The sequence below is a fragment of the Atta cephalotes genome (assembly GCF_000143395.1).
Source record: "Atta cephalotes unplaced genomic scaffold scaffold00003, whole genome shotgun sequence".
NCBI classification, from domain to species: domain Eukaryota; kingdom Metazoa; phylum Arthropoda; class Insecta; order Hymenoptera; family Formicidae; genus Atta; species Atta cephalotes.
The window spans coordinates 141,170-152,574 of NW_012130067.1; the positions used below are offsets into that span (position 1 = coordinate 141,170).

The 11,405-nt window shown below is 28.2% G+C and overlaps 2 protein-coding genes across 2 annotated transcripts in view; one reads left to right on the top strand and one right to left on the bottom strand.

The window, feature by feature from the left end:
* The window catches only part of LOC105624168 (coiled-coil and C2 domain-containing protein 1-like), a 16,608-nt gene extending 12,936 nt beyond the window's left edge, over window positions 1-3,672 (bottom strand). The window contains exons 1-5 of the mRNA XM_012205531.1: window positions 3,616-3,672; window positions 1,868-2,009; window positions 1,376-1,488; window positions 948-1,296; window positions 212-568 (exon numbers count right to left, since the gene is read on the bottom strand). Of these exons, the coding sequence (XP_012060921.1) occupies window positions 212-568; window positions 948-1,296; window positions 1,376-1,488; window positions 1,868-2,009; window positions 3,616-3,672 (1,018 nt within the window). The remainder of the gene's footprint in view (window positions 1-211; window positions 569-947; window positions 1,297-1,375; window positions 1,489-1,867; window positions 2,010-3,615) is intronic.
* Window positions 3,673-4,807: 1,135 nt separating this feature from the next.
* Window positions 4,808-11,405, top strand: part of LOC105624180 (WD repeat-containing protein 26) — a 9,225-nt gene continuing 2,627 nt past the window's right edge. The window contains exons 1-6 of the mRNA XM_012205543.1: window positions 4,808-4,821; window positions 5,174-5,422; window positions 6,402-6,561; window positions 7,460-7,630; window positions 7,806-7,979; window positions 10,282-10,470. Of these exons, the coding sequence (XP_012060933.1) occupies window positions 4,808-4,821; window positions 5,174-5,422; window positions 6,402-6,561; window positions 7,460-7,630; window positions 7,806-7,979; window positions 10,282-10,470 (957 nt within the window). The remainder of the gene's footprint in view (window positions 4,822-5,173; window positions 5,423-6,401; window positions 6,562-7,459; window positions 7,631-7,805; window positions 7,980-10,281; window positions 10,471-11,405) is intronic.

Genomic DNA, 11,405 nt, shown 5'->3' on the forward strand with positions numbered 1-11,405 from the left:
GTCGTCGTCGTCGTCGTACGTGTAGTAGTTAGTTGTGTGTGTGTGTGTGTGTGTGTGTGTGTGTGTGTGTGTGTGTGTGTGTGTGTGTGTGTGTGTGTGTGTGTGTGTGTGTGTGTGTGTGTGTCAACGTTATTAACAAATGTATGACAAATAAAAAGATTTTAAAAGATTTTACAATCTATGAAGAATTTGTACATCTTACCTGAAGCACCTTGCTGTTGAAGTTCATTTTCTTCTTTTGTAGCTGGTGTTGTAATTATACTAGTTGGAGAAGGTAAAATTGGGGTAGGTGGCATATCTGACAAATCAAGCTTTTCACCTTCAGCGACTGCAGCAATAACTATATCGAATTGTTTTACAGTTTTTACATATTGTAACGCTTGCTCTTTGTTACCCGCCCTCTTCCAAGCAACTGCTGCAGTCTTATATTTTTGTTGCTGTTTTTTTAATTTATCCAAAGCTTCTTGATCAACTGTGACATCTTCTACTGCAGGAGGATTATCATTATTTGAGGTATCTGATGTTACAATTGTTTCACTAACTTTCACTGGTAATGGTGTTTTTTCTTCTACAATAAAAACAAAATAGTATACATAGAATAAAAGTCAATAACGCAAATTTTCAATAATTACAATAATAAATAGAATAAATGTAGCCAGAAATTAAAATACAAAGTTATATACTTAATCTTCTCATCAAAATTTTTTTCACATGCAAACTTATAGGTTTTTTAATTCATTGATTGCTTCATTCCATTATAAGCAAACGCAACTTTGCTCCATAAAAGTTGCATTTATGTATAATTGATCAATCGATAAATTAAAAAACTTGTCTATACATTATAGAAAAATTTTCTTCTTTAAAATAAAATATAAGATTAATTACACATAATCAATAAATTCATAGCTAAAAAAAATCTGAGACAGTATACATAAAATGTGTACTACCTATATTTTGAACAGTAGATTCAGTGGTAGCTGAAGAAGGCAAAGCTGCAGGAATGTCAGCTTCATTTACACTTTCACCTGATTGTATGGAAACCAACATTTCTTTCAATGTTTTTATACCTCTGTTATATCTTCTAGCTCTACTAGTTTCATCATTTCTTTTTGCCTTTTGTTCAGCTATCTCATAAATTTTTAGCCTTTCTTGCAATAATTCGATTAGTTTATTAGATATAGAATTATCTTCCTCTTTAGTTTCATGTTCATCAGATTCTGTTTCTTCTTTCACTGATTCTGGGATATCTGCCTTTTCTGCCACAATTTCATTTCCTGTGAGCATCTGTAACTCTCTCTAAACCAATGAAAAATTTCAGTGTAATCAACCATGTTATACTGATACTAATATATTATTAAGCAATATATTAATGTACCAATAATGCAGGATCGTCATCTCCTTCAATTAATTCTTCATCAGAATTCGTATCCTTTAAACAATCAGTTACCATTTCATCCAAATTTACATCAGCAGCACTTTTGCGTGTAGCTATAACATTTATAAAAATAATAATTATAATAAAATATAGCTACAACATTTATATACAGGTTCAGAAGTTCTATAGTATTTTATTAGCTTAAATTGTATATATACAATATCTTTGTCAAAAATGAACGACATTTAAATATAACAAAAATGTTTATAAAAAAAGTGTTCTATAAAATTTAAAGGTTACTTTTGTGCTATATAACCTAAAGTAACAGATTGAAGATACATTAATGTTCACCATCGGGTGACACTATACAAAAAAAAAAATAAAAGGGATAACAGATTAACAGAATAGATTGTATATTATAAATTTGTGATAGTTCTCATTTTATTATTTCTGTAATATAAAATACAAAATTTATAAAACTAACCAACTTACCATTGCGTCTGCTTTTATAACTTGTATCGTTACCAGCAGCCAAAGCAGCTAATTCAACTTCTAAACTTTCATCATCATCATCATCTTCCATGTTATTATTAATATTGTCAATATTTATATCAGGTACTTCAAAAATGCCATACTATATAAAACATTATGCATGAAAAAGAGAAATTTATTACAAAATATCTAATAAAAATCAAAGGTATAAAACAAACATACAGGATAAAGATATGCCAAATTTATATATTTTAACTACAAATATAATATATACTAATCCGTTATAATTCACAATAATCATAATCCAAAATACATAAGGCTGATTCTACAGTAGTCAAAAATCTTATCAGGGTTCTACAATAAATGGAAAATCCTAAGTGTTCTTAATCGGTTTTCTACAATAAACCATTATCTAAGCTTTAAGTCTTAAGCCATAAGAAATTGATCAATCACAGTCAAATATAAGAAGAATAATCAACTATAATTGGTTATTTTCTTATCACTTAAGATTCAGAGTTAGGTAAGTTAATGTTTTTTTTAACTGAATAAAATTAGAGTTAATGGCTTTACAAAATTGATAAAGTTAAGTTAAAAGTTGACGGAATAAAAAATTAACTTAAGTTAATTAACGTAATTCAATATTGAATTAACTTAAATTTAAAAAAAGTTAATTTTGAAAAAAATTATTTTTTAGATCATAATGTCTTAATTTTTCTTAAACTGAAATTAAGTAACTACAATATAGATTATTAAATAAATTTAATTTAATTTTTTTATTCATATGTGATATAAGTATATAACACGTAACGATATAACTATATAAGTTATATAACTTTAAAAAACAGCATATAAAGAAGATACAAGATCAGTGATTACTTTTTAATAAGTCTTAAGCCAAAAGAAATTAATCAATTACAATTGAATGCGAGAAGAATATTTGACTATAATAATTGGTCAATTTCTTATGATTTAAAGCTTAAAACACCTATTGTAGATCCAGATTAAGGTTTACAGCATAACTGCAAAAACCAATCAAAGGATTGAATTAGCATTCTTAAGAAATTACTTAAGATAGTCTTAAAATATGAATACCATAGATTATGAATATATGTCCTTATTTATCTTATTATTATTATATCTTATTATTTTTCTAAGATATTTAAAAGAGATATTTAAAAGATATTTAAAGAGATATTTAAGAGAGAAAAAAATTTTTTAACTTAAAAAAAAAGTTAAAAAGTTAATAACTTTTAATTTAACTTAGTTAATTTTAAATGCATTAAATTTTAATTTAATTAAGTTACTTCTAAATGTTAACTTTTTTTTTAACTTTTAACGTTTTAAGTTTAACGTTTTAGTTACTATCCAACTGTGTTAAGATTTAAAGATTAGATAATGATTTGTTGTAGAAAGTGCATTAAGATTAGATAATGATTTGTGATAGAAAGCCCAGTCTTAATCTAAATTATAATTTTTTGTATCTAAGTTATTAATTGTACATATGAGTCAGCTTGACTAATGAAAAGAAATAAAGTCAAATTTGGCCAGTCTTAAGAAAATCGATAGTCTTAGTTGAACAAATTAGCTATATTGATTAACTTCACCAATTAAGACTTAGGATTGTTTAGGACTTCTCACTATCAATTATAAAACTCATTATAGAATCCCAATTAAGACTATCGACTACTGACTCATTGTAGAGATATCAGCATAATACACAATTTACCAAAAAGAATAAAACAATATACCTGTTCTAAGCTGCCAACTGGTCTAGGTTGTCTTGGTTCTTTTTTCTTGCCAAACATTTTAACTCATTAATCGCAATGATGCAAATATTTAACGATATCAGCAGAAACCAATCAATCAAAAATAGAATTAAACAGAATAATTTCACTGTCAGTTTACCGCATATACTGACACATCATGACACCATGACACATATATTTTACTCCATTGTAAGGAATGTAAGGTCCTGCGCACAAAGACTGCGTTTAGCAAAACCACAGACTATATATACTAGACTGCCAACTCCTTAGGACAAACGGATAAGTTTATTACTATTTCTATTTCTGTTAGATTACATGATTGGATGCATTGAGAGATATCCAATGAAAGCTCTGTTTTTTTTTTACACGTGACAATGTAAAGCAGAGTTCTCATTGGATATCAATCGTCCAATGTACAAATAGACATTATGTCATCAAATGGAAAGCAGCCTATATTACTGGGTGCATTCAGAACAACTTGAACCGCTTGAATCGCAGTAAGCTCTTTCATTTAATTGGTATATTCCATTAGATTCTAAAATGTAGACCAATAAAATGAAAGAGCTCACTGAGAGCACGGTGAGCGGTTCAAGCGATTGTCGTTCTGAATGCACCCACTGTGTGAGCGGATGTGGTAGGCGCGACTATCGCTAATCTATCCGTAAAGAAGAGTGCGACGTGACGTAAACGACGGATCCAAACAAGTATCAGCTGTGTTGCAGTCATTGTTCTTTGACTCGTATTGGTTTTGGCAGACAGATCCCGTTTCCTTTGACATTCATCATCGAATCTCGCGGAAACGGCGGGAATAGCGACGGTGACTAGTCCGTGGCAAAGGACACGCGAGGAAGTGCGAACACTTTTAAGATTCGACGCGACAAGTGGCGAGGAGAGAAAAAACGGGGAGAAAGGCTCTTTTTTTCGTACCTCACGCAATCGTGGCTGCGCGCGTGCTTCTATCCTGGCCCCAGTCTCAGTTCGTGTCACTATTCGCCAACGTCGTTATCCCGTGGGACAATAATAGTGTGAAAAACGGGGCGGTACGCGCATAAGCCTGGCCTCGAGCAGCGAGTCGGACGACGGTGGACTCGCTCCGCCACCGCGCAAAAGGTCCCGTAGTTCTGTACCGACTACCCTAAGACCAGCGGACGAGCACCACTCCTCCAGTCCGGACATGGATAATTATCGGTATAATAATCTCTCATTTTTTTCACTACTTTTCCGTATAAGCACGTCAAAGTCCAATTTAAATAAAGTAAAAATATCGACATATTTTTATATATTTTATTCCATTTTTTTTTTAATTTTCTTTTCAGAACTTTTTTAATATAAGAATTTTTTAAATATAAGATTAGTACTGAATTATACTTTTTCATTTGTTAGCAATTACAATTTATGATAATTTTTATAAATCTCCCAGGATTATAGAAAATCTTGAGAAAATTTAATTTAAATTCTATAAAAATAAGATATATTAATTGATATGCCCTCAAGTGAATACAGTAATATACTAGTATTGCCATTGTGGGTAACATTCCAGTATGCATGACAGCGTAATGCAACAGCAGGCCTCAAACGGTGGTGTATCTTCTGGGCTGCAACAAAATGGAGCTAAAGCAGATTCTGGTGGGCCTCATGCTAATGGCAATCTATTACCAGAATCAGATAATGACATTAATGGTGTGAATGGAGACATAAATCAGAGTTTGGGACCACCAAAAATAATGGATAAAACTAATCAAGACATTGTGAGACTTATTGGACAACATTTAAAGACAGTTGGTTTGGAGTATGTAACTTATAATTAATTCTCACTATTTTCAGATCAGATCATCAGTTAAAAGACTTTAGTCTAAAAGTAAAAAAGTAGTTTATTTTCATTTTTAAATATTTATCTTTTAAATTACAAATGCACATGTATACACATACATACACACATGTATGTGTACGCGCATGTGCATGTATATACATATGCACACTCTTTATGCAATGATCATTTTATCAAAATTATATTAAATAATCAATTTTTCATTCTTATTAATTCATCAAGAGAATTATATGAACTGTATTTGTATGATAGAAAGTAATTCTAGTATACTTTGAGATACAGATATATATCTGTCAGTTATACATATTTATATTTTATAATATTGGATAATTTAAGAGAGTATTAAAATATTTTTATCTTTCATATAAGTATAGATGATTTAAATAAAATTATGATTATATCCTCAAATTATTTTAATGATAAGAATTAATAAATTATATATATATACATACAGAATGTTCAGTAAAAATCATAACAACGCTTAAGAATAAATTCCTTCGTTTTGAGATGAAAATTCTAATATCAAACTGTCGAAGCTTTAATAATTTTTGAATCATATGCATTTAAAGTTATCGAATCATATTGACTAAAGTTCGCGCGTTCAGATAAAACGGAAAATCCAACCGCAAACTGCAGGTGGTATTTCGCTAATTTTAAGAGTTTATAATTCAAAAACTATTATATCCTTGACACTTTGGTGTTAGAATTTTCGTCTCAATATGATCTCAGAAATCAACTCTTAAGGGTTGTTATGATCTTTACTAAACATCCTATTATATTATTGTTCAATAATTTGGCAGATAAAATATTTATATTTATTTTAGTATAAATACTCATGTCTGTACACATTAATACACACATTTTTAAAAGATCTTATAAATTTTTAATAAGATCATAATTTATGATTAACAACAAATAACAAAAGATATATTATTTTTAGTCGAACAGCAGATTTACTTATGCAAGAATCGGGCTGTCGTCTAGATCATCCCGCTGCTGCAAAATTTAGGCAGCATGTTATGGATGGTGATTGGAACAAAGCAGATCATGACCTCAATGAACTGAAGTCTTTTTTAGATAGTGCAAACCAGAGTTTAGTGGTAAATCTTTTTTCTCATATAATTGATGATTGTTCTTAGATTATATGTAATTATTTGTTACGTATCCTTTTTATTATTTTTATATTATATAGTATATAATAAATATATTAATTTTTTATTATATATTTTTTATTAGTTTTTTGTATGTATACATGTATATTTATCATATACAAGATAAAAATACATTTTTTGCCATGTGTATGTATATGTATGAAATGTTCGTATACGCGCGCGCATATGTTATGTGTGATCGTCTAAGGTAATTGGTAGTGAAAATTATATTTGTACAGCTTAACATTTAAATTAACAATCAGATGTAAACATTGACATTGCTCAAATACAATAGTAAAATGTAAACAATTTGATGGCAATTTAATGAAGAGTCACTACAAAACTATATCATTTTAAAAGATTAATACATTATTTATTAGTTATTTATTATTTATTAGTACAATAAAATGCTCTTCAAAAAAATGGAATTTTTAAATTTCAATTAATACATAAATATAAAGCTTCGTTTCCTTTGATAACTTTTTAATACAATTTGACCAACCTTGGACAAAATATTGTAAAATATTGATGTTCCAAAGTTACAAATTTTTTGCGTATATATATATATATATATACATACATACATACATACATACATACATACATACATACATACATACATACATACATACATACATACATACATACATACATACATACATACATACACAGATACTATTGAAATATATACTTATAGATACTATTTAAATATTTAATATTAAATATTTAAATATTAAAGAATAAGAAGAAGAAGGATAATGCAATTTTAAAAAGCTAGGAAGATTTGCAGACAAACTTTTAAAACATTTGATTGACAATTCAATCAATATCTTTTTCTTATCCGTAGGAGATGAAATTCTTATTGCTAGAACAAAAATATTTAGAATATTTAGAAGAAGGCATGGTGTTTGATGCGTTACATGTACTGCGCAATGAGCTTACACCTTTGGGGCATAATACCGGTCGTATTCACCAGTTATCTTTATTTATGATGTGCAGTGGACGAGATGAATTACAGGTATTCCATATATTTGATTTAAATAATGAACACAGATTTCGTATTGCATTTTATTGATTTAGGTCGTGTACTAATAAGTTCCTACAACAACTGAAGCTTTCTCATTCTTAAAATATAGTTGAAACTAATTTATAACTGAAAATTTGATCACTAGCAAATGGACACTTGTTGACAGACACGCGCAGGTTGGGATGGCAAAGGATCAGCCTCCAGGGCTGCACTTATGGACAGACTGCAAAGATTTCTGCCACCCTCCATTATGTTACCGCCTCGCAGACTTCATTCTTTACTTTGTCAAGCTGTGGAAATGCAAAATCAACTCTGCACGTATCACATAACGCATTCGCAGGTATATGTTAATGAATTAATGAATTAAATTGCGATTTGAATCGCAAACTATGCTCTATCTCTTATAATATTACTTTTTATTTTTATATTTTATACCTATAAGAAAATAGAGCTAGAGAATTCAGTTCATTTTGTAACTATCTTTCCAAGAATTTCTTTCAATTTTTTTATGTATGCGTGCTTGTGTGTATACATATACATAAAGTGTCTCAGAAAGAATGCGATTTCTTTTACTAGCAGATTTTGTGAAACATTCTAAAAGTCTTATACGAAAATATCGAGATTATAATATTTTTTAAATTATAAACAATTAAAGTTCCTCAATTGCAGTGTCTGAAATTCACGCATTCAGTTAGGGCGTATCGCGCGCGTAGTGAAAGTGCCTTTGTACATTAACTCGCTTTTAAATATTGACATAATTAATATGCTTATTAATGAATTTAACTGCCGAAATTTCTATTTTAAAGCGTTAATGATGTTATAGTGTGACTACTTTCTATGCCGAAAATCTCAGGGTTCAAATCCATCCAGAACACAAAAGTTTGATTTGATTGCCATCCCTCGGAAGGCAATGGCAAACCACCGAGAATATATTTGCCACCGCCGTTCGGAGCCGGTGTTAAAAACTGTAGGTCTCATATATCAGTAGATATATCAGTAGATGCATTGATTCTCTAGGTTGGGGATTCAAAATTAGATTAACAATCTAATTCCGGAAAAATTATTGTTTCGGAATCTTATTTCCAGAGAAGACCGAATTCTATTTGGACCGTAGTGCCATTGAATGGAATGATATTATAATTAACAGCACTTTAAAACAGCAATCTTATAATGGTTATGTAGAGTTCTTCTACATTGATAATTTCATAAAAAGGTTGAATATATGAATTTCGAAAAAACAAATCCGAAAAAATGTCAAATATTAATTCAATTTTAATGTAATTATACATAATAAATTGTTGATACATGTCTATTCAGCAATTGCAACACAATATCAAAAAATGAGAGAAATAATATTAATTGCACAAGCTATGAAAAAAATATATACTCGCAAAATTCATAAAATTAAGCATATTATTCTTTCAGAAATAAGATATTCTTCGATTTTTTGAATATTTTATTTAGATAAAGAAATAGATAGTTAAAAGTATGTATATCTGACGGTCGGTCAGGAATCGTTTTATTCTACATTTCCTTATGTTCGAAAAATCGAAAATTATCATAACGATCCTAATTCAAGAAAAAAATTGGTACATTGAAATAAAATTAATAAAATCTTTATTCACATCGTTACGAAAACTATTAGTTTTTAAATTATTAAAACATAACTGACAGCAATTTCATAACGATGTGAATAAAGGATTTTATTCTTTATGTTCCCTTCATGTTTATGTAAAAAACTGATTGCTTCACGTGATTCTGCAGCCCAAAAACTATAAAGAAACATACACATTTCACTTCCTGATTGGGGGCAAAAATCGACGACTTTTATTCGTTCTCCTTAAAGCCTGTTCTATAATATGCTTTTTGTTTCCTATTTTTTGCATTTTGCTTATTTTTTACATCTTATCTTTTTGCTTCTTATCCGATTTTTTGTTTTATATCATCCGAAATAAAAGTTAACGAACTTCGAAAGAAACAAGAAATATATAGCAAAAAATACAATTGTCAATAAAACGATTGCAAAGGAGAAAAAAGCAAAAAGTAAAAAACAAGAATCAAAGAGCACATTATAGAATAGGCTTTAGGAGAACAAAATATGATGCATGTAACAAATTTTTTTGTATGTGTTTTTTATAAAATATATATGCAACTTTTTCATTGATATTTTTTGTTTAAAAGTATTGTGTTGTGTAAAAAGCAATGAATTTTCTTCTATAATATTTCTTTTAATTATTCTGCATGTTAAAGTATTAAGATAATTTATCTCTTGTTAAAGTTTGTTAGTTATTGTTGTTATTAAAAAATAAATATTTTACTTCAATTCTGATATTTTGAAATATAAAATATCTTATAAAATTTATTTTTCGATTGTGTATATTCTCTTATAACTACGAAATTTTTGCTATAAGACATGCAAAAATTTTTTTTATAAAACCTTTCTCATTTTTCAAAATTGTAAGTGTTGTACATATGACTTTTAAATTGAGATTCTGTGCAATATAAAGACGTCTGTGAAAGCAGATTTATTTCATTATTATTATTATACATATAACGAATAAGTTTATGTGCTTTTACTGTTACAATTATTCTCGATAATATCTCATGCAATGTTTCATAATGAAATAATTTTTCTTGTAAAGCAGACAAATCTAGAAAATGTCTCTCTACTTGTGGATCATAATTGTGGTGAGGAACAATTTCCGTGCCATACCATACAGGTACTCAACGATCACTGCGACGAAGTTTGGTATTGCAAATTTTCACCCGATGGTCTCAAGCTCGCCACAGGTTCTAAAGATATGACTGTAATTATATGGGATGTAGATCCAGTAAGTATACATACATAATACTATATGCGCATTAACAATGTATAATATCATATTCTCTTGAATAAAGAAATTTTTTGTAAATTTTTTTATCAACTTTGACACGATTTTTTTTTTTCAAAAAACTTAAATATTTAAATTTGTGAATAAATGATTGAAAACAAAAGATTTTCTAAGAATAAATTTTAAAAAGAATAGACGAATAATAAACTATACTACTTTCTAATAACTACTTTCGAGTCATTTTTTAGGCTCATACAAGTTTTTGTTGTAATAAACAAACTTATTGCTATCGATTCCAATTCTTTAATCCCAACAATTCGCTACAAAGTTTATCAGTACACATTGTTTCATAGTTTATTATAATACATTATAATATTATTCAACTTCCTAGCTATGGAAAATGACAAATAAATCAATTTTTTTTAAATGAATATAAGTATTTTTTTTAAGCAATATATTATTAAATAATTTATTAAATTTATTATTAAATAAGGCCCACTTATGTAATTATTATTATGACTTGACATAATTGTTATTTGTTTGTTATGAGTGGCATATACTAGAGAATAACGATTTTTAATATTGCTATCTTTTAAGAAATTAAAATTGCATTCAAATTGTTAGAAATTTCCAAAGTACTAGAGTTACTTATAAACAAAATTAATGATGATTGTAATGTATGAGAGTAGAGTAAGTCCTAAGGAATTTCCTTTTTGTGATTAATAATCATTTTAAAACTGATTTAGAAAGATAATATTTATTTTCTTTATTATTTTTAATTTATTTTTTATTTGGGTTTTATTATATTCATGTGTATAATAATATCAGAGTTAAAAAAAAGTTTTTGTTCGTTCATTTACAAATATTCTATATAAACAATATATTTTATTTTTGTGAATAAATGAAAGAAAGATTTGATTCTCTCTCTCTCTCTC